At 42.8% G+C, this 23,909-nt stretch overlaps 1 protein-coding gene across 1 annotated transcript in view; it reads right to left on the bottom strand.

Annotated features, from left to right (window-relative positions):
* Positions 1-6,776: 6,776 nt before the first annotated feature.
* Positions 6,777-23,909, bottom strand: part of Tm2d1 (TM2 domain containing 1) — a 34,017-nt gene continuing 16,884 nt past the window's right edge. The window contains exons 5-7 of the mRNA XM_052715960.1: positions 23,720-23,793; positions 10,236-10,365; positions 6,777-7,090 (exon numbers count right to left, since the gene is read on the bottom strand). Of these exons, the coding sequence (XP_052571920.1) occupies positions 10,255-10,365; positions 23,720-23,793 (185 nt within the window). The 3' untranslated portion in view covers positions 6,777-7,090; positions 10,236-10,254. The remainder of the gene's footprint in view (positions 7,091-10,235; positions 10,366-23,719; positions 23,794-23,909) is intronic.

Raw genomic sequence — 23,909 nt, 5'->3', positions numbered from 1 at the left:
GAATCTACATGACGCTCTAAGATGACCCAGGAACGAGTAATTCTTACCACACTGAGCTTAGCTGAGCGTTGTTCCAAACCTCATTTTAGCTACTCAGAGCCGCTCAGGACTCAAGGGCTTGGAAGGTGTAGCTCAGTGGTAAGGGGACGTGTCTGGGCTCAGTGGTAAGGGGACGTGTCTGGGCTCAGTGGTAAGGGGACGTGTCTGGGCTCAGTGGTAAGGGGACCTGTCTGGGCTCAGTGGTAAGGGGACTTGTCTGGGCTCAGTGGTAAGGGGACGTGTCTGGGCTCAGTGGTAAGGGGACTTGTCTGGCACGTGCACCACTGGCTCGTGTGCCAGGGGGTCCTTCTATGTATCCCAGGCTGGCTGGCCTCAGAACTCAGTTTGTAGCAGAAGCTGGCCTCAAACCTTTGGTCCTCCTGCCTGAGACTCCTGAATGCTGGGATTGTGGGCGTGTTATGCTCTCCTCCCCCAAATTTATTTCTCTCTAATCAGTAACTTTCTTCATTTTCTAAATCTATTTGCCCCTCTTTCCCTCTCAGCAGAAAAAAAATGAAGACCGTATGAACAAGTGCCCTCTTAGAATCAATCACCTCTCCCAGCACGCTGTCTGGGAAGCAACTCGATGATACCAGCCAACCATTTGACATCCTCTGGCACTTGGCCTTGCTCCTTCCCTCGCAATCCGTACAGCCTGCCCTATTCTCCAGAAGCTTTACTCCTGTCCCAGGGGCCCTCAGAAGTGAAGAACACCAATCAAAACCAATATAAGCAATGGCTTGTGGACAGCGAAGAGCAGTCTCTGCAATGCATGGTTCACATTTAATCTGCACCAAGGAAATTGGGAAGTTACCACAATTTTCTTTAAACTTGGGTTTGGATTGTTAGACTTCATTTCTTCTCCATTACCCTGTTTAACTGACACTGCACATATGAACAGCACTCGGGAGGCAGAGGCAGGCGGATCTTTGTGAGTTCGAGGCCAGCCTGGTCTACAGAGCAAGATCCAGGAAAGGCGCAAAGCTACACAGAGAAACCCTGTCTCGAAAAAAAAACAAAACCAAACCAAAACAAAATAGGCTTCTGAATAACTCTGTGTGAAGGTGTTTGTCCTGCAAGCCTAGCAACCTGAGGTAGTGTGCTGGCTAGTCTTATGTCAATTTGACGCACAAACTAGTTATCTGAAAAGAGGGAACCTCAGTTGAGAAGTTGCCTCCATAAGATCCAGCTGTAATGCATTTTCTTAATTAATGATTGATGGGGGAGGGGAGGGCCCAGCCCATTGTGGGGGGTACCATCCCTGGGCTGGTGGTCCTGGGTTCTATAAGAAAGCAGGCTGAGCAAGCCATGATAGCAAGCCAGTAAGCAACTTACCTCTGCGGCCTTTGCATCAGGTCCTGCCTCCAGCTTCCTGCTCTGTTTTAGTTCCTGTCCTGACTTCTTCGAAGATGAACAGTAATATGGAAGTGTAAGCCAAACAAACCCTTTCCTCTCCAACTTACTTTTTGGTCATAGTGTTTCATCGCAGCAATAGAAACCCTAACTAAGACAAGGAGATCCCAAATCTAGGGCAAAAGTAACTGGTCAATATTGCTAGGATAAAGTGATAAAGGATAGAATAAATTTGGCATAGACATAGAATATTCCACAGCAGTTAATTTTGTAGCCAGTTATGGTGGCATATGCTTTTAATCCAAGCACCCATGAAGGAAAGGAAGATAGATCACTGTGAGTTTAAAGGTTGGTCTGGTCTATATCATAGAGCTGTAGGCCAGCAAGGACTAAATACTAAGATGCTGTCTCACAACAACAACAACAAAAAGAAACAAAAACAAAATTTAAAGAATATTTATGGAGGGCTGTCTAGAAGGTTCTGTGAGTGGGTAAAGGCATTTGGTGCCAAACCTGACAGTCTTGAGTTTGATCCTGGATCCACCTGGTGGAAAGAGGGAAGTAGTTCCTGCAAGTTGTCCTCTGACCTCCACATGCAGGCAATGGCATACACCCAACACGCATACACATGCAAGATACATAAATGTAATAAATATGAATAATTTTTATTTATATATAAATAGAAATAAATGTAAAATACAAATTAAAGATATTGACTGAGACAGAAAAATCTTTACAAGGTGAAGCTGTCATAACAGTATGCATAGTGTATCATTTCTGTGAGAAAAATGTATAAACATGTTGTATGGTATTTTGTTTGTATTCTGACAAATAAAGCTTGCCTGGAGATCAGAGGGCAGAGCTGGCCTCTAGTTAACCATAGAGGCCAGGCAGTCACCTTTCATCCCAGCACTAGGGAGGTGGAGACAGGAATATAAGACAGGTGGAGACAGGACCTCGGCCCACTCAGTCTGAGGATTCGTAGAGACAGGATCCCCCCATTTCAGTCTGAGATATATCATAGAGGTAAGAAGTCTCTAGTGGCTAGGTGCTCTGCTTCTCTGATTTTTCAGTTTTCACCCTCGATATCTAACTCCGGGTCTTTATTATTAAGACTAATTAGGATTGCACTTCATAAGCATGCACAGAAACTAGCAGAAACAGGTTTTATTTTCTTTGTGCTTTTTGGTGTTTTTCTTCATCAGGTATGTGTCGTTTTTTGCAAATAGGAAAAAGCCCAAGAGCTGCTGGCAAATAAGCGGAGAGGAAGGACCACAGCACACACTGGGTACGCCCCTTCCGAAAGAGAGGCCTGCATCTTCAGAACTCACTCTCGTCCTTGCCGGTTTCCCACTAGTAGATGTTTTGGCAGCCATTAAGAAAACAAAGAACTAATGCTGGTGAGGATGTAGACAAAAAGGAGCCCTTACCCACTGTGGGAATATAAATAAGTCCATTGTGGAAATCAATATGGAGACTCCCCACCAACTAAAAATAGACCTGCTATGTGACGAAGCTATACCACTCTCAAGTATTACTCAAAAACTCCCAGTCAGCAAGTCACAGGGAAAGTGCACACCATTTCCTTCAGCACTGTTCACAACAGCCAAGTTAGGGAACCAGCCTATGAGTACATAAACAGAGAGGTAGATAAGGAAAATATGGGATCCTTTCCACCATGAGGAATGAGAGGCTGGAGAGATGGCTCAGTGGGCAGGAGTACTTCCTCCGAGGGCACAGCTGGACAGAGACTTGAGTGCCTGCAACCCCAACACTGGGGGCAAAGACATTTAGAACCTCTGACATCTCACTGGCTGGCCAAAGTCCTAGCTAAAACAGTGAGCTTCCGGTTCAGTGAGAGAGCCCGGCCCAAAGCAGAAAGGTGGGAAGCAATACAGGACACACAGCGTCTTACTCTGTCCTCTACATGCATGTGGTGTGTATGTCCACACCCACATGGACACACCACACATACAAACACACCACACATGAAGATTAAATTTAAAGAACAATGAGGTTGTGTCATTTACAAGAAAATTGGTGAAAGCGGAGACCCTCATACAACACAAACTAAACCTCAGAAAAAACAGATCTCACACTTTCTCTGAAGTACAGACGACATGAGAGTAGATGAGATGCCATCTAGAGCAGCTGTTTCTCAAGCTGTGGGTTGCGACCCCCAATTCGAAGAATGCTTTCACAGGGGTCACCTAAGACCATCGAAAACACAGATATTTACATTATGATTCCTAACAGTAGCAAAATTACAGTTATGAAGTAGCAATGAAAATAGTTTTATGGCTGAGGGTCACCACACCATGGGGAACTGTAAAAGGGTCACAGCTTTAGGAAGGTTGAGAACCACTAGACTAGAGGAACAAAGGAAACTATTGGAAGGGAGTGAAGGGGGAGGGCAGTGGTTGTGGGGGAACATTCTCAAAGTACATTGCATACTTGCATGAAGATGGCCCTCAGTAACTCAGTATACTACAATAAAAAAAAATTCTAAAAGAAACAGAAATAGATTCTTTAGCTTTTTGGGTGCCTATCAAATATACTACTTGACATATTCTTATACATTTAGGTTAAAATGATGGGGGAAGGCCTAAGGATGTAGTTCAGAGGCACATTGTTCACTTAGCATGTACAAGGCCCTGGTAGATACCCAGCACTGGGAGGGGATAAATATAGGAAGGGAAAGAGGGAGGGAGGGAGGGGAGGGGGAGGAAGGAAAGAAATTTTCTGCATAAAACAAATCATACTCATAAAAATTTATATTTATTATGGTCTTTGTGGATCTGTGAACTGTGGGAGCCCGCTCTTGGGTTCCTCGTGGCTTTACCCAGCAGGTCCACATAGAGGATGATTAGGACCACGGGCCTGAGTGCAGGTGTCTGAGATGGTCTGCACTTGGCTGTGCTGGGGGAGGAGGTCTTTTGCTCCACCCCTTGGCGTCTCTATAAAAACCCTGGGGCAGAGACAGTCGGGGGCCGTTGGAATAGGTTCCAGGCCCTCTCGAGGCTATCCTTTATTTTCTATCTGTTTATCTCCGCGATATTCTCCGCAATAAATCCTTCTATCTAATATTTCCTGCTGCTTGCACTCAAGAAAACTCTGGGGAACTGTGGGGGTGGATGGGTAAATGCCCCACAGTGAACAAATGCTGGCTGAGATCTCTAAAAAGGTGCTTTAGTTTATCTATGTGGTCCTATGTAGTGGGTAGCCATTCCAGCTTTGGTCTGGAAGTTCCAACCCCCATTGAGGCTTCAGTAACTATCACGCGGGGCCAAGGGAGGGCCCTGAAGACCCAAGATGTGAATGCGCAGCGCTCTCTTCCTGCTTGGACGCAAGACTGAGGTGAGTTCTCCAGAGAACACCGTCGGACTGCGCTGCGTCTTTCCCAGAACCCGCCACCTACCTATCCCTTCATTTGTAAGTTACGCCATTAAATAAATCTCCCTTTTAACTACGTGGAGTGGCCTTAATAATTTCACCAATAGTCCTATCGTTTTAATTTCCGCCCCCCAAACTCACATACTTGGTAGTACATGGATAGTATATATGGTAGTCTAGGGGTAGAGCCTTAGGGTATAGTAGGGATTGTGAAGTCAGTAGGGTAGGAGACCTGGGTTCATTTGCTCTTTTCCTGCCATGTCATGATATAGCTCAGCACCTCAATATTCAATTTCCAAGTCCCAGCACTGCAAAAAGTGACCTTTGTTTCTTATAAATGACCTAGGACCTGACATTCTATAATAGAAGCAAAAGCTGGGACTACAGCTGGGTACAGTTACTCCTGGAAACAGCATTAACCATTTCAGGTACATCTGTAAATGACCACCACAGCTGTGGCACTAAATGTTTCTGCAGGACTGAAAGGGTCCATTCCACTGACCCCTGAGGGCTTAGGAGTAAACTTGTAGAATGACTGAGCTAACCTACTTCACAATTCTGCCTACTACTTTAAAAGCAAGGGTAGTCATATAAAATTCATACACACTAATAAACAGTCATGATGAAATAATGCTTGACAAAAGGAAAAAGACTGACAAACTTGAATAGAATAAAAAATGAGTAACAGAAGAAACATCTGTTAACACATTACATGTATAATGCAACAGAGAACTAGACAGAAGTGTTCTTGTCATAAAAACTGTATTGAAAAGAAAGTCGACCACTCTTTTGTAATACAGTGTATACATACGAGTGAATAGATACGGAGAAGTGCCTGCTTGGGGCTAAGAGATGCTTAGTATGTAGAGTACTTGTCTATCATACATGAAGACCTGGGTTTGACCCCTGGCACCACATAAACTGAGTATGATGGTGGATATGATCATCCCAGCACTTGGGAGGTGGAGACAGGAGTATTAGACCTTCAAGGTGATCCTGGACTACACAGTAGGTTCAAGGCCGGCCTGGGCTATGAGATTCTGTCTTAAAAAATAAATAAATAAGCCGGGCGTGGTGGCGCACGCCTTTAATCCCAGCACTCGGGAGGCAGAGCCAGGCGAATCTCTGTGAGTTCGAGGCCAGCCTGGGCTACCAAGTGAGTTCCAGGAGAGGCGCAAAGCTACACAGAGAAACCCTGTCTCGAAAAACCAAAATAAATAAATAAATAAATAAATAAATAAATAAATAAATAAATAAAAGTAAAAAGAAAAAAGCACTTGCTATCCCAGTCAAATTAATGACTACAACCTTCATGTAGGAATCAAGGTAACTTCTTCATCTCTGACTGCTGTGAAGTAAACTATTCTATACTGATGTACCACAATGAACCATGTACCTATTAATTTTCATGTTAGCATGTCAATTGCTAAAGGAAGGCTGGGCAGTATTTTGGAGACCTTACATTTCACAGATTTCATCCTTTTTGGGGGAGGCGGGGTTGAGACAGGGGTTCTCTGTACAGTCCTAGCTTCTAGAACTCACTCTATAGACCAGTCTGGCCTCGAACTCAGAGATCCCTTGCCTCTACCTCCTGAGTGCTGGGATTAAAGGTGTGTGCCACCACCGCCCGGCTGATTTTCATCTTCTTAAAGACCCTCTAACACAGTAGGAAAACCAGGCGCTAACATATAGGTGTTGCTTCAGACCCCAGGGTGCAGGCACCTGCCTGGCAGTGTCACAGATGGCACACAGTGATCATCTGGCTGCTGTTCCCACCTTGTCCACCCAGTGTCAGCTGCAACTGCTGTGAGCTGAAACAGTCACACCTGGCCTTCCACAGTCAATGTATCACTCTCCAAGCAAGAAAGACATCTCAGGTGGACACTGCAGCTCCAAACAGTGTGAACCATGTTTGTTCACACCGTGAATTAACTGCTTCAAAGGATCATAATGTGCAAGATAGCTCCATTCTTAATAAGAGGGTAATAAGATGTGAATAAGTTACAGTTTTTATTTTTCACAAATAAAAATGACAAGTGACATGTAAAGGACAGTACAGTAATACAATAATAGTAACAGTAACAGGCTAGCTATCTCATAGAGATAGAAGCCCACAAAATACTATTATACTGATTTTTAAGAAAGACATTAAATAAATTCAGAAATAATACTTTTAACTAAATCAACAAATCAAAATCGAGCACACACCAAAACATCATCCAGAATCCATGAAGTGGTACTTAAGGAAAAGGAAAATCTGGAATTCCACATCCGAGGCTCTATTGAAGTCAAGGAGGCTCAAATCCTAAAACAAAAAAGTAAAAGAAAGTTAAACAACGCTCCCATGAGGTTCCACAGACACATTTCTGTTTCTTTCCCTTTTCAGCTGGGGATGTAATGTAGGGCCTCATTCATGCTAGGCAGTGCTCCACCACTGAGCTATCTTCTAGCTCAGGATGGACACTTGAACACTTCATCTGCTCAAGACATTTTTTTCTTACTCTTACAGTAGTTTTATATGCTAAAGAAAAGATCATAAGGGAGGTGAGATGACTCAGTGGGTAAAGGTGTTTGTCACTAAGCCTGATGAGGTGAGTTCAATCTCCAGAATGCACATGTGGGAGGAGAGAACAGACTTCCTCAGGTATACCATGGTAAGGACATTCCCCAGGTATACCATGGTAAGCACATTTCTCAAGTATACCATGGTAAGTACATTCCTCAGGTATACCATGGTAAACACATTCCTCAGGTATACCATGGTGAGTACATTCCTCAGGTATACCATGGTAAGCACATTCCTCAGGTATACCATGGTAAGCACATTTCTCAGGTATACCATGGTAAGCACATTCCTCAGGTATACCATGGTAAGCACATTCCTCAGGTATACCATGGTAAGTACATTCCTCAGGTATACCATGGTAAGCACATTCCTCAGGTATACCATGGTAAGTACATTCCCCAGGTATACCAAGGTAAACACATTTCTCAGGTATACCATTGTAAGTACATTCCCCAGGTATACCATGGTAAACACATTTCTCAGGTATACCATGATAAGTACATTCCTCAGGTATACCATGGTAAGCACATTTCTCAGGTATACCATGATAAGCACATTTCTCAGGTATACCATGGTGAGTACATTCCTCAGGTGTACCATGGTAAGTACATTCCCCAGATATACCATGGTAAACACATTTCTCAGGTATACCATGGTAAGCACATTCCTCAGGTATACCATGGCAAGAACATGCATTTATGTGCGCACACACAGATGTTAGAAAAATAAAATAAAAACTCCTCTTATTTTTAAGAGATTGTTTATATTTTTATTTTATTTTTAATTATTTATGTGGAGTGAGTAGGGGGTGTTCATGCAAGTGCAGCTCCTCTGAGATTATAGAAGATGGTACTGGAAACCCTGGAGTGGAGATATGGGCAGCTGTGAACCACCCAAATTGGCTACTGAGAAGTAAACTCAAGTTATTTGGGAGAGCACACAATGCTCTCTAAGAAAGAATTTGAAACACAGTATTGTGGCTAATGCCTGTTGTCCCAGCCCTGAAGAAGCTAGGACAGGAGAATGAAGAGTTTTAGGCTAGCCTGGGCCACACAGTAAGTTTCAGGCCAGCCTAGACTGTATAGTGATAATCTGGAAACTTTTTGGACAATCAGTTTTGTATTTTGCAGGGATGGTCACTATTCAATCCTTTAACAATCATATGTATTCAAAAATTTCAGTGTAAGAAAACTAATCTCCCTAATTGGGCAAACTTATGCATTAGATTCTATTTATACACCACAACACACAGAACAATGTCTCTTCATTTTTTGACCTCTAGAACAAGTCTCTGAGATGGAGTTCTATGATGGAGTCTGGACATCTAACCTGCCTTTCTTCAGCCTATCTGAGAGTACATGGACAGTTGAAGGTGGGCTTTAATATAAAACGAGCCATACATGCTACTGCATGCTTTACAATGCTTCTCACTATAGAGAATGAATGGACCAGGAAACAGCTTGCCTGACCTACCCATGTCCTTCTGAGGAAAGCCAGACAGCACTGGAAATTATTAACTAGATTAAGACAGTAAATGGCGTAAATCTTTGTAGTGGCAGATACCCAACCATGAAGACTGCAGCACCTCTCATTCTAGCTGGTGACCTATTAAAAACTGAAACCAGTTAGTAACCTCATGGGGAGAGCCAATCTTTAGTACTTGTAGATAGGGAGGGTTTGGATATCCCAGCTTTTAGATTTAGGGAAGAAGAAAGGGAAGGTTAAAAATCCTATTCATATTAGACATGTTGGCACATGCCTATAATCTTAGCATTTGGTAGGTGCAAAGTGGAGGACCTGGAGTTTGAGGCCATGCTAGGCAACATAGCAAGTTCTAGGTCACTCTAAACTATCTATCTGAAAAACCAAGAAACAGGACAGGGATGGAGCTCAGTGGTGGAGCACTTGCCTGGTATGTGCTAGGCACTGGGTTTAATCCCCAGAATTGAAAAAAGAAACGAAACAGGCCATCAACATTTAGTCATGGATAGGAGAAAGCGGTCCCTCCAGGGAAAGCTATTGGTAGCTGGTGGCCAATGGGATGGGAGAGTCTTGGTCCTCAGCAGTGTAGTCACTAGTGATAAGCCCCTGTCCAGTGGTTAGTGCCTCATTCAATGTGTCACAAAACAAAAGCACAAAGACATGGGAATGGGAGAGAACCTGTTAGGAGGAGGGAGGCCATCAGTAGAGATGGGAAGTAGGTAAGAGAGGGTGTGGAGGTGAGAGTGAGCAGACCAGAACATTTTGTATTTCACATGTGTGAAATTGTCAAAGAATAAATTTAAAAAGAAAAAAAAAAAACACTATCAAAACCAAATCAAAAATCAAACAAGTTTGGTGGTGGTGGCGCATGCCTTTAATCCCAGCATTTGGGAGGCAGAGCCAGGTGGATCTCTGAGTTCGAGGCCAGCCTGGGCTACCAAGTGAGTTCAAGGACAGGCACCAAAACTACACAGAGAAACCCTGTCTCAAAAAAACTAAAAAAAAAAGACAAGAATCAAACCAAAGACTACTATCCTGGTCCCAGAGAACTGGACAACAGAAAGCCTTTCATCCAGAAGCACCACACACACCTCACTATAACCACCACACAGTATTGCCCTGGTGAAAACCATGGAGTCTGCGGAGGAAACTGCAAGCACTTGAGCAGCATAAGAGAATGCTGTCAGTGGACGGGGACACTCACACATGTGGACCTGAATCTGCTGGTAAAGGAAGTGAGAGGTTTAGAGCACTAAATGATCTCTGAAGTCTGTCGATGGTTCCATCATCGACTAAGTGCACGAGAAACCCAGAATTAAGGTGAGATAGATAGATAGGTAGATAGATAGATAGATAGATAGATAGATAGATAGATAGATAGATAGATAGATAGATCACTTACTGTTCCTCTTTTTAAGCATTTATGGATATAACTGTGTTTTTCTAAATGTTTCATTAGTAATGCTGAGTCTTGTAAGTCTGGTTCCATAATAGTCAATAATGTAACTACTTCCATCTGATGGTCCAACAATCTAGAAAAGATAAAAATTTAAAGTTATTCCTTTTACTTTACAAAAGATATTTGAGTTTACTTTTGTTAGTAGGCAATAAAATTATTTCAGTGGCCACAAAAAAACCAAGTCTAAGAAAAAAACCAAAGTAAGTGAAGTGGAACAGTGCCAGAGAGCTCCCAGGATAGAAAGGAGCTAGAGGAACTGGGTTCTGGCCTACATGCTGTACCTTACTCTGGCCTCCCGACCCCTACGCTCTGCTTTCATTCTCCCTACAGGCCACCAATGCCACAATCAAGTATTGCCACCTCAGCCTTCTCCAATACACTTCTCTCCCCCACTATTTACACACCAGTTCCAGGGAGGGACCTTCACTGACCTGTTTGTGGTTTATGACTATGGCTGGAAAATAACCACATCCAAGGAAATAAAATCTAGTATGACTGTCCAGGCCAGACTCCCAGAAGGAGATGGCAGTGTAATTAACTACAACTACCTACAATGCAAAAGGAAGAGGTTCAGTGGACACACACATGTTGGGGTTGGAAAGATGGCGGAGTGGTTAAGAATACTGCCTGCTCTTGCAGAGGACCCAGGTTTGGCTCCCAACACCCACACAGTGGCTCACAACCATCTGTAACTCTAGTGCCAAGGGATCTGATGCCCTCTTCCGGCCATGAGCACTGCAACTGCACGCACATGGTGCACAGACATACATGGAGGCAAAACACTCATACACATAAAATTATAGATTTTAAAAATATATTTATTAAAAAAACCCACACATGTTCATTACAATCATCTTGTCCACAGTTAATCATATCTGTACAGTTAACAAGGTTTCTGTAATTATCATTCAAGACAGATGTGGCCAGTGAGACAGCTCAGCAAGCACAGAGAAGCTTTCTTACACCAAGTCTGCTGACCTCAGTTTGATCTCTGGAGTCTACTCGGTAGAAGAAGAAAAACAACTCCAGCAACTTGTCCTCTAACCTCTACATGTGCCTCCCCCCCCCCCCCCCCCCGCACATAAACAAATGAACAAACAAACAAAAAACCCTGTAGCCTTAACAGTAGTAGATAAGAATTTACCAAGTTGTATGTGGGCCCTAGGAAGTTTTTATAAGTATCAATACTCTATAAAACTTATCTGCCTGGCACCAGGCTTCAGTAAACATGTTACACTGTTTTTCTGTCCTGTGTCCCCTCTCAATGTGGTCATTTCTCGAAGCAGTAGCAGAAAAGCTACCATCAAAGCCTACCCCAAACCTTACAAAAGCAACTGCCCCTAACTATAAAAGCCATTGAAGATATTTGGTCCCATGGAGGCCACTGGGCCAATGTGTCACTATCTTATACCTTGGGCCTCAACTGTAGCCGCAAAATCCCTGGTCTGGGCTGACCTTGGACCATGGGAGTTTATCTCTAAAGTCCCAGTGAGCAGCTTCCTCAGTTCCAAACACAGTGTGAAAACTACTGACAGAAACCGGTGAGGCTGGGGTATCCTACGTTGGTATTTCAGCTGCTTACACCAGGATTCTCCACAGTTCCAATGTGGTATGTGGTAAGTGAGGCCTTACATGTAGTAACCAAGTGTCCATGCATTGCCACAGCAGGGGAGCATCAGGACAGGCGTGGCGGCACATGGCGGTGAGGCAGTTGCTCCATGCACTTTTAAGTTTCAGTCTCGAGACTCTAAGGGTGCTATTATCCACTTTATAGATGAAGAAACGGGAGCCTGCGTTCCAGCATCATGGGAGTCGCTCTGAATGAGGAGCCTGCACATGCAACTAAGAAAACCCCTTCAGATCAGACTGTCAGGATAAAAAGATGGGCTACCAAGGGACATCACACAATTCAGTGCTTTGTGGTAATTAATGCATTGAAAGCAGTTTCCTCAAGTTTCCATCCGTGTGTTAGGGCTGGCTGTTGTTTCTAAGTTGTTTAAAGGGGTATTAAAAGATGTTTCTGATAGATTATTAGAGTCTATTGGTCTTGGTGGTAGTGGGGAAGGTTTTTGTGGGAAGAAATGCAACAGTCAGGCAAATGCTTGGAGCGCAGTGTGCTGGGATAGTTCATCCCAAATGCCTACATGTCTACCAATCAAGGCTGTGTCAGCCTGCATGCCAGTTACAATTATCTCATTTTCCAGAACCTGTACATATAGGCATTTCATATTTTAAGTAAAAAAAAAATTATTATAGTTTGTGAAGAGTTTATTCCTTTCTTTATAAAGTAAATGACATTTAAAATTTGTGGTATTTATAGTCTGTTGGGTACATTTAAAAATTGATGTAACAGTTTTATTTAAACATGTCAATATTTGAAATGACATCCTATGCAGCTATTTAAATTTATGATAGAAAACTTAAATGTCAATTTAAAAATATGCAGAGGGTACAGACTTAAAAATATTCTTCTAAGGGTTATTCAACTAGAGTGAAGAAAACTGCCACAAGCGCTTCTCATTTCAGTTACTTCAGAGCTGTATGCAGACCTGTAACCCTGGCACTTGAGGACACAGAAAGGGGGATCGTCACAAATTCAAGGCCAGCCAGAGCGACACAGCAAGACTGTCTCACAGAAAGGAACACACAGGGTCTGGAGAGATGGCACAGCAGTAAAGAGCAGTTGTCGCACAGGCAGAGGACCTGGGTTCAGTTCCCAACACCTACATGGTAGTTTACAACCAATCACAACTCCAGTTCCCAGGGGCCTGACACCCTCTTCTAACCTTAGAGAGCACCAGGCACACATGTGGGGCACATACATACATGCAGGGAAAACACTTATACACATAAATAAAATAAATAAATCTAAAAGATAAAAACAAAAAGAACTTTAGTTTAAAAAAAAGTAGTTCATTCAGTGTCAAAAACAGAACAGGCTAGATGCAATAGTTCATAGCTATAGTCCTGGGTGTCTGAGGGTGGGGTGGGCGTGGGGGTCTGAGGCAGGAAAACCCAGGAGTTGAATTGCTTGAACACAAGAACTTGAGGCCAGCCTGGGCTACATAAATGAGAACCCATCTCATAAAAACAAAAACAACTCAACAAATACTTAATTCCTACACTATTCCAGGAAGGTCCTAGACATTTTGCATGTAACAGTGACTAAGATACCATCCCGGCCAACAGGGAGCTTCCTCTAGTGGATTCAACTAATGCTTACATAGCCAGACACCATGTCCGCTGCAGTTACGCGTGTTGACTTCATCCCTAAAGAATAAATTAACCTGACATTTATGGATGCTGTGTATAAACTTAAGTAAAAATTAATGCATCTGTGACTTTTTTGTGGGTAGGGTCATGAAGAATTACTAGGAACATTAAGCTGAGAGAAAAATGGGTAATTAGAAGACAAGATATTCTGAGACTTTATTAAGAAAACAAAAAAGTGAGGTTTAGCTGGTGGAAAGGGGCCAAATAACCCTGTAAAAACCGATCTTCTTGGACTATATAATCAGACGGGAACTGAGCCTTTTGCTCTATTACCTTTTTCTTCCTGTACTATTTTTCCTGATAATTGCATTTACTCATTGATGAAAAATATACAAATGTTAGAAATAAGGTGATACATGATTGGGTGACTTTTTAATATCATGCATTTCTAATAAGCCCATCTGTAACTCATTCTAAGCACAGATGTTTTACAATATGTTAGCCACTAACTTGTAGAAATGCTACATGTTGGTGTGTTGGTCCCCTTCCTCTTTCCTGTACTGAATATGGCACTCACTGAAGTTTACATGAATGTAGTTCAATGTTATATATAATGTAGCAATCATATCATAACATTCATTTTCCCTTAAGTTAATGTTTTTTGTTTTGTTAAGACAGGGTTTCTCTGTGTAGCCCTGGCTGTCCTGGAACTCACTTGGTAGCCCAGGCTGGCCTCGAACTCACAGAGATCCGCCTGCCTCTGCCTCCTGAGTGCTGGGATTAAAGGTGTGCACCACCACTGCCTGGCTCCCTTAAGCTATTTTTATTAGTTCTTCAAAGTTCCTTGTCATACAAGTAGGTGAATAAGAGGGTCAACATAGAAGGAGGAGGAGGAGGAGGAGGAGGAGGAGGAGGAGGAGGAAAAAAAGAGGGCCAACATACTCTAAGAAGCACTTTTGGGGTCAATGAGATGTCTCAGTGAATAAAGGTATTTGTTGCCTAGTCAGACAGTCTGAGTTCAATTCTTTTTTTTTTTTTTTGTTTTTTGTTTTTTGTTTTTTGTTTTTCGAGACAGGGTTTCTCTGTGTAGCTTTGCGCCTTTCCTGGGACTCACTTGGTAGCCCAGGCTGGCCTCGAACTCACAGAGATCCGCCTGGCTCTGCCTCCCGAGTGCTGGGATTAAAGGCGTGCGCCACCACCGCCCGGCTTCAATTCTTGGAGCCCACAATGGAAGGAGAGATCCAATTCCACTGAGTTGTCCACTGACCTCTACATCTGCATATATGCCATAGCATGCATACATGCTATGGCATGTATGCACACACACACACACACACACACACACACACACACACACACACACACACACACTGTAAAAAAAGTTGAATTAAAATATCTAAATGACGAAGAACTTTCTATAACACACATTAATGTCTCCTTAGTACAAAGGCCTACAGCCACAGAATTAAGACTCAACTTTAGTGTCCTAAAGCTGCTCTAACAAATGACCACACATTTTGTAGGGTGGCAGACATTTACAATGCTGGAAGACAGAAGCTCCAAGCTTCTTGAGTCAACTGGCATTCTCCGGCCAATTATCACACTGAATTAGGATCCACACAGTAAACCAAGATGACCTCCCATATCAAGACCTTTAACTTGCCTGGCTTAGAAATGACACTCACAGTTTCCCTTGGCCTGGACTGCCCATGGAAAAGGAGGTGGCCTGGAGAGAACTTCTTGTTCTTTACCCTTAATGTCTTTGGTCTAATTCTCCATAACAGTTCCTTCACCCCACCCCACCCCCCTGCAACATACACTCATATCCACCTCCCCCAATCCTCCCACTTATAGGTACCCACATACAGAATAGGCACACACTGAGCTGCCACATGATTTGAATCTGTACTTATTCTTAGAAATGTGACATTCTTTGAATAAATATCTACTTTAAATTTACCTAACAGTGGGGCTGAAGAGATGGCTTAGAGGTTAAAAGCAGTGACTGCTCTTCCAGAGCATCCAGATTCAATCCCTAGCACCCATACAGTGGCTTACAACTTCAGTTCGAGGGGATTCAATGCCCATTTCTGGCCTCTGTGGGCACCAGGAATGCATCTGGTACATGGACATGCATGCAAGCAAAATTCTCATATACATAAAATAAAAATAAATGTTTAAAAAAATTTTGCAGGCCAGGTGATGGTGGCACGTGCCTTTAATCCCAGCACTTCAGAAGCAGAGGCAGGCAGATCTCTGAGTTCGAGATGAGCCCGGTCTTCAGAGTGAGTTCCAGGATAGCCAAAGCTATACACAGAGAAAGCCTGTCTCGAAATGCAAACCCTGCTCCCCAAAAAATGTGCTTAAAACTTTATCTTATAGTATTGTGCTACAAATCTTTATAACTGAAGAAATCTCTTTTCTTTTTTGCTTATTTGTTTATGTCCCAGGGCAGGATTTAAATCAGGGACTCCTGGATGCTTGGCAAGTAGACTAAGCAGTCTCATGGATACTTTTCACTTTTTTTTGATACAGGGTTTCATTAACTGACCCAGACTGGCCTTGAACTCACTCTGGAGCCCAGGCAGGCCTTGAACTTGGCAGTCTTCCTACCACAGCTTCCCAAGTAGCCAGGATTATAGGCCTGAGCCACCAGGCCTGGCTAAAATTATTGTCACAGAAAACTATGATTTTAAGACATTTTCATGCTGCTATATACACATTTGGGTAAGTACTGTTGTAACTACTGTCTAATGTTACAAAGGATTTCCCTATTAGTGGGCAGACCTACAAGCAGAGATATAGTGGACATCTTTGTGCATGCTCCCTGGCTGACAGAAACATGAAGTTTTTGAGTACATGCTCAGGAAGATTTCCTTATTTGCTTATTAGTTATGTGAATAACCAATTCTGTCAATTGCCTATTAATTTATTATGCTCTTCTACTAGGCTATCATTTTTTGTTAATTTGCAGAAACTGACTATATAGTCTAGATATCAATTCTTGTTGTTATCCTTTTACTCAGTCTGTTAACTCTTGATTTAGCCTATTGTATCCTTTTAAAACCAGCATTTCTCTGTGTTTGTTTTTTTTTTGTTGTTGTTGTTTTCGTTTTTTTGACACAGGGTTTTCTCTGTGCTAGGACTAAACAAGTGTGCTGATTCACACAACTTGGGCTTTGTTATTTGTTTATGTTGAAATGCTGTTTCACTGTGTAGTTCAGGCTATTCTGGGATACATGCAGTAGCCCTGGTTAACCTTCAACTCAAGATCATTTCACCCATGAGTGCTCAGATTACAGTCATGAGCCAACATACCTTTCTGTTCTACTTCTAACTTTCTCCATAGAAAGAATGCAAATTGTTGGGGCCCATCTGGGTTTCCTGGTGGCTTTATCCAGCAGGTCTGCATAAAGAGAATGACTGGACCACGGGCCTGAGTTTCAGGTGATTGGAAGGGTCTACACTTGGCTGTATGGCGCGCGGGGAAGGGGGTGTCTTTGCGCCTCCCTTGGCACTGTCATAAATAGCCCCTTGGAATAGAGTTCTGGGCTGGTGGGTTTGGACCCAGGCCCTCCCAAGGCTCTCCTGTGTTTCTGTCTTTCCTCTCATCTAGGTTTCTCCTTCTAGCTAATATTTCTCATTTCTTCCTGCTCAAGAGTAACATGGAGCCAGGCGGTGGTGGCGCACGCCTTTAATCCCAGCACTTGGGAGGCAGAGCCAGGCGGATCTCTGTGAGTTTGAGGCCAGCCTAGGCTACCAAGTTAGTTCCAGGAAAGGCACAAAGCTACACAGAGAAACCCTGTCTCGAAAAACAAAACAAACAAACAAACAAACAAAAAAAGAGTAACATGGAAGAATAAGAGGGGGCTGGTCTCCCTTAGCAAATATTAATACTGACTGGACAAAATGCTGACCAGATCAAATCATCTCTCAGGGAGCTATCAAGCAGTGAGAAAGCAACTGACTCAGCTGTCGACTATAAGACAACAATGATGCAGCCATGTCCATCCCAATGCCCCAGACAAGCACGTCTCTATCTCCTAAAAGTTGAATTCCACTGTGTCCATATTGACTTCTCTGCATGTTTATTTTTTATATAAGGGCATGAAAACCATCTTACCAGGATCACATTAAATTAGCATCAGAAAGCCTACTTGAGTACCAGAATTTATGGATTTGGACCATTTGACTTCATTTGCTTTTAACAACTGATAATTGTAATCTAAATGACTAATATAAATATTATTCTTTACGTAGTAACACTCACCATGATGTCTCCTGAGGAAAACACAGCTTAGGGACTGGTCAGACCAGCTTTAAACATTTGTTATTAAGTCACTAAATGCCCCCACAGGGTAAGTGAACTGAAATCTACCTAATTAACTCAGAGCAGAAACAACACAAACTAATAAGTCACCTTAATTTGCCAATTTATTTCCCCCAATAAATAACCCTAGGGTTAAATGAATAATGTGAGAACCCGTGGACAGATTTGATACTTATCCATCTTGTGCTTTTCTGTACTGCTGCCCACACCAAGCATCCCCTGAGTAAGCTGTCAAGGCTCCAGCACTGGCCGATTAGAAGGGAGTACATGTAGTTCTCCTTCAGTCAGTGGCACACATGTCAAAGGCCGAGGGGTATGCAGGGTTTTCTCAGAACAGGCTGCCTTTCTCCACAGTTAGCCCAAGGCTCTGACATCAATTATGTTCTAAGATAAACTGAAAAGTCTAGGATCTTCAACATTTTAGCAAAGTTGAAAAAAATTATTCAAAATTAAATCAATATTGTTTGTTTGTTTGGAGAGAAATTGTCCTGAATTACTGTGTAGCTGGCTTCAAAACTCTTGCCTCAATCTCCCAAGTGCCCAGATTACAGGCATGAGCCACCAGAGCTGGCTCAAAAATAAAGCTCTTTTTATTTAAAGCCTTGGTTCCTAAGGAAATATTTCTGTTAAAAAGTAGAATCTACTAGCAAACCTCTCTTGGGATAGTTAGGACTGTAAAGTCCAAGGACCTAGAGGAAGGACTCAACCATATTATCCTGTTGCTCACTAAACCTGTCTATATGACAGCACCACACCTACTGCAGAGAATTTATTTACTATTCTTAATTATACTTATTTTGTGTGGGTAGGGCTAGTAGGCAGGTGTGGGTGCACATGCCATGGCACATGTGAAGAAATCAGAAGATAACTTGTAGAAGTGGGTTCTCACCTTTACATGGGTTCCAGGAATTGAACACAGGTCTCAAGCTTAACAGCAAGTGCTTTTACCTGGTGGGCTATCTTGCCCACTCTGCAATTTATCATATCAGCTTTCATTTTTATTCATTGGTCCTCATAACCCTATGAACTTTGAAATTTTACGTAAGGACCTATTACAATATGAATGTGTCCCTCAAGTTTAATCCCCAATGTGTTGGATTTAAGAGGTGGGGACGTTGACATAACTGGGCTGTTCCAGGCCTATATGGGTTATTCAACAAGACTCAATCTCCAACAAAACAAAACACCAAAAAGGGTCAGCAAGATGGCCCAGCAAGCAGGTCAAGTACTTGCCTGGAGACCTGAGTTTGATCTCTAGAGTCAGTGTAAAGGTAGAAGGCGAGAACTGACTACATGAAGTTGTCCCCTGAAGGCCATGCCCACACATACACACAATACAGAACATGAAGTTGTCCCCTGAAGACCATGCCCACACATACACACAATACAGAACATGAAGTTGTCCCCTGAAGACCATGTCCACACATACACACAATACAGAACATGAAGTTGTCCCCTGAAGACCATGCCCACACATACACACAATACAGAACATGAAGTTGTCCCCTGAAGACCATGTCCACACATACACACAATACAGAACATGAAGTTGTCCCCTGAAGACCATGCCCACACATACACACAACACAGAACATGAAGTTGTCCCCTGAAGACCATGCCCACACATACACACAACACACAACATGAAGTTGTCCCCTGAAGACCACGCCCACACATACACACAATACAGAACATGAAGTTGTCCCCTGAAGACCATGCCCACACATACACACAACACACAACATGAAGTTGTCCCCTGAAGACCATGTCCACACATACACACAATACAGAACATGAAGTTGTCCCCTGAAGACCATGCCCACACATACACACAACACAGAACATGAAGTTGTCCCCTGAAGACCACGCCCACACATACACACAATACACAACATGAAGTTGTCCCCTGAAGACCATGTCCACACATACACACAACACACAACATGAAGTTGTCCCCTGAAGACCATGCCCACACATACACACAATACACAACATGAAGTTGTCCTCTGAAGACCATGCCCACACATACACACAACACAGAACATGAAGTTGTCCTCTGAAGACCACGCCCACACATACACACAATACAGAACATGAAGTTGTCCCCTGAAGACCATGCCCACACATACACACAACACAGAACATGAAGTTGTCCCCTGAAGACCATACACACAACACAGAACATGAAGTTGTCCCCTGAAGACCATGCCCACACATACACACAATACACAACATGAAGTTGTCCCCTGAAGACCATGTCCACACATACATACAATACAGACCATGAAGTTGTCCCCTGAAGACCATGTCCACACATACATACAATACAGACCATGAAGTTGTCCCCTGAAGACCATGTCCACACATACATACAATACAGACCATGAAGTTGTCCCCTGAAGACCATGTCCACACATACACACAATACAGAACAACAACATGAAGTTGTCCCCTGAAGACCATGCCCACACATACACACAGTACAGAACATGAAGTTGTCCCCTGAAGGCCATGCCCACACATACACACAATACAGAACATGAAGTTGTCCCCTGAAGACCATGTCCACACATACACACAATACAGAACATGAAGTTGTCCCCTGAAGACCATGTCCACACATACACACAATACAGAACATGAAGTTGTCCCCTGAAGACCATGTCCACACATACACACAATACAGAACATGAAGTTGTCCCCTGAAGACCACGCCCACACATACACACAATACACAACATGAAGTTGTCCTCTGAAGACCATGCCCACACATACACACAATACACAACATGAAGTTGTCCCCTGAAGACCATGTCCACACATACACACAATACACAACATGAAGTTGTCCCCTGAAGACCATGTCCACACATACACACAATACACAACAACATGAAGTTGTCCCCTGAAGACCATGCCCACACATACACACAGTACAGAACATGAAGTTGTCCCCTGAAGACCATGTCCACACATACATACAATACAGACCATGAAGTTGTCCCCTGAAGACCATGCCCACACATACATACAACACACAACATGAAGTTGTCCCCTGAAGACCATGCCCACACATACACACAATACAGAACATGAAGTTGTCCCCTGAAGACCATGCCCACACATACACACAATACACAACATGAAGTTGTCCCCTGAAGACCAGTCCACACATACACACAATACAGAACATGAAGTTGTCCTCTGAAGACCATGTCCACACATACACACAACACAGAACATGAAGTTGTCCCCTGAAGACCATGCCCACACATACACACAGTACAGAACATGAAGTTGTCCCCTGAAGACCATGTCCACACATACACACAATACAGAACATGAAGTTGTCCCCTGAAGACCATGTCCACACATACACACAATACAGAACATGAAGTTGTCCCCTGAAGACCATGTCCACACATACACACAATACACAACATGAAGTTGTCCCCTGAAGACCATGCCCACACATACACACAATACAGAACATGAAGTTGTCCCCTGAAGGCCATGCCCACACATACACACAATACACAACATGAAGTTGTCCCCTGAAGACCATGCCCACACATACACACAACACAGAACATGAAGTTGTCCCCTGAAGACCATGTCCACACATACACACAATACACAACATGAAGTTGTCCTCTGAAGACCATGTCCACACATACACACAACACAGAACATGAAGTTGTCCCCTGAAGACCATGTCCACACATACACACAATACACAACATGAAGTTGTCCCCTGAAGACCACGTCCACACATACATACAATACAGAACATGAAGTTGTCCCCTGAAGACCATGTCCACACATACACACAATACAGAACATGAAGTTGTCCCCTGAAGACCATGCCCACACATACACACAATACACAACATGAAGTTGTCCCCTGAAGACCACGTCCACACATACACACAATACAGAACATGAAGTTGTCCCCTGAAGACCATGCCTACACATACACACAATACACAACATGAAGTTGTCCCCTGAAGACCATGCCCACACATACACACAATACACAACAAAACATCAACAGATAAAATAATAAAAGAAATGACCTATTCTAAGGTGCTTGGTTCTAGCAGTCGAATACACTAAGGTCCTAAAGGGAGACAAACATGGCTTACTAAGCTACTACTTCTAGCTTTTCTACTTGTTTGGATCTGTAACTATTCTGTCTCACAGGTTTGCCAGAGTACACATTGGTGATGCTGATTTGAAATTCTCTGATTACGTACAAATGGAAGAGGTTTCAATACAATCAAAATATTTTTCTCTTCAAAAAAAAAAAAAAAAAAGAAAGAAAGAAAAGAAACAAAACAAAAAAACTACCATTGCTCTAGAGGTAGAGGCAGGAAGATCAGGAGTTCAAGGCTAGCCTATGCTTGTGATACTCTGTCTCAAAATAAAAACAAACAAACAAGGTGTATTAAATTTTGGATATCTTAATTTGAACAATACCAATAGAACATGACTTTGCTGCATCATCATTTAAAATGAGAAGTCCATTCTAACACCTATGTGCATAGGTGCCTTTGGCTCTTCCTGCCTATACCTGTTCCACGGTTAGACAGGCTATCTGGCTAGGCTTGTGGCTTGTGTGTAAAGGCAGGAAAAGTTCCACTTTAAAACCAAATATCTGCTGGGCAGTGGTGGTGCACACCTTTAATCCTAGCACTTAAGAGGCAGAGGCAGGTGGATCTTTGAGTTCGAGTCCAGCCTGGTCTACCAAGTGAATTCCAGAATGGCCAGTGCTAGAACTCAGAGAACCCCTGCATAGAAAAACAACAACAACAACAACAACAACAACAACAACAACAACAACTATTTTCTTGTATCTCATTTACCCACAAGCTGCCCCCTCCTCACAGTACAGAGTCAAAATTACTCAGAGTAACCGGCTTTTAGAGCATTGACAGTAACACCAAGCAGCCAGAACTGAAGACTGGCAGTGCTGAATGAGGGCAGAGCAAAACATGATTTAAAGGCACACTGACACTCACTCAGGACACTAGGTGCTCTACAAATGCTTGCCCCAGTGCTGCTCGGCAAGATTCATCCTTGCCTCTAACGTAAGAAGCTTCGTGAGCAATCACAAGCAGTTTAGTATTTAAGAGAACATATGGTGGCACTTTGAAGTGCTTAAGGACAGCATCTCATAAACTATGCCAGTCACCAAACCCACTGTAGCATGAGAAGGTGAGGCTGTCACAGAGAAACAGGAAGAAATCTCGAGTAGAGAATAGAAAATCTGTATGGATTTTGTCTTGCTTGAGGCTATCCACTACTAGAAACCATGTGGAGTACACACACACTCCTTTGTTTATCCTGTAAGTTAGCTAGATTACAATTTCTGTCATTTGCACAGAGTGCAATTTGTAGAAAGTGCCTATGCACTTCGAAAGAAAATCTTACTTCTCTCCTGAATGTTCATATATGTGCCAGAGTCCTATCAATGCATCCTATTCTGGTAACTGACAAGGGGATCAGGACTGTCAGGCAAATAAATTCTAAGTTGGAGATATAATTGTAACCTGCCTTAGAGACTCATTACAAAATATATTATTAAAATTATAAAGATTTCTGGAAATTCTCCAGTAAAGAAATATCTACTCACTTGAACCAATATCTACAGTCACCTTTGAACATGCAGTCCTTTTTGAAATAAGTATCCTATAGCTTTAGAGCTACAGTTTGAGAAATGTTTACTGAAACTGCAACCAGATCCCTCAGGCCCAGCATCTGCAGCCAAGTTGTAAAGCATTCCCCTTTGTTTCCTAATGTATCTGAAGTGTCACATACGTGGAGAGGACCACCAAACTCCCATGTGGACTGTAGTTTACATTCCAGACTGAAACTAACTTACCTGCATTGAAATGAGAACGAAATCAATTAGGCTCCCAATTCCACAAAATCCTACGGTGCAAAACTTTAGCAAGCCTAGGAAAGCACAAAGGAAAGTAATTCACAATACAGAAAGTCTTGTAAATACTTAAAATGTTTCTAGCTTTCTACCAAGCTATTATATAGTCTATAAATTCTACAGTATGATAAAA

Source organism: Peromyscus californicus, unplaced genomic scaffold (assembly GCF_007827085.1).
Source record: "Peromyscus californicus insignis strain IS unplaced genomic scaffold, ASM782708v3 Scaffold_5__1_contigs__length_169319896, whole genome shotgun sequence".
In the NCBI taxonomy this organism is placed as follows: Eukaryota; Metazoa; Chordata; class Mammalia; order Rodentia; family Cricetidae; genus Peromyscus; species Peromyscus californicus.
Note: the sequence above shows the minus strand (reverse complement) of the source record. Positions and strands in the feature narration are given on the sequence as shown.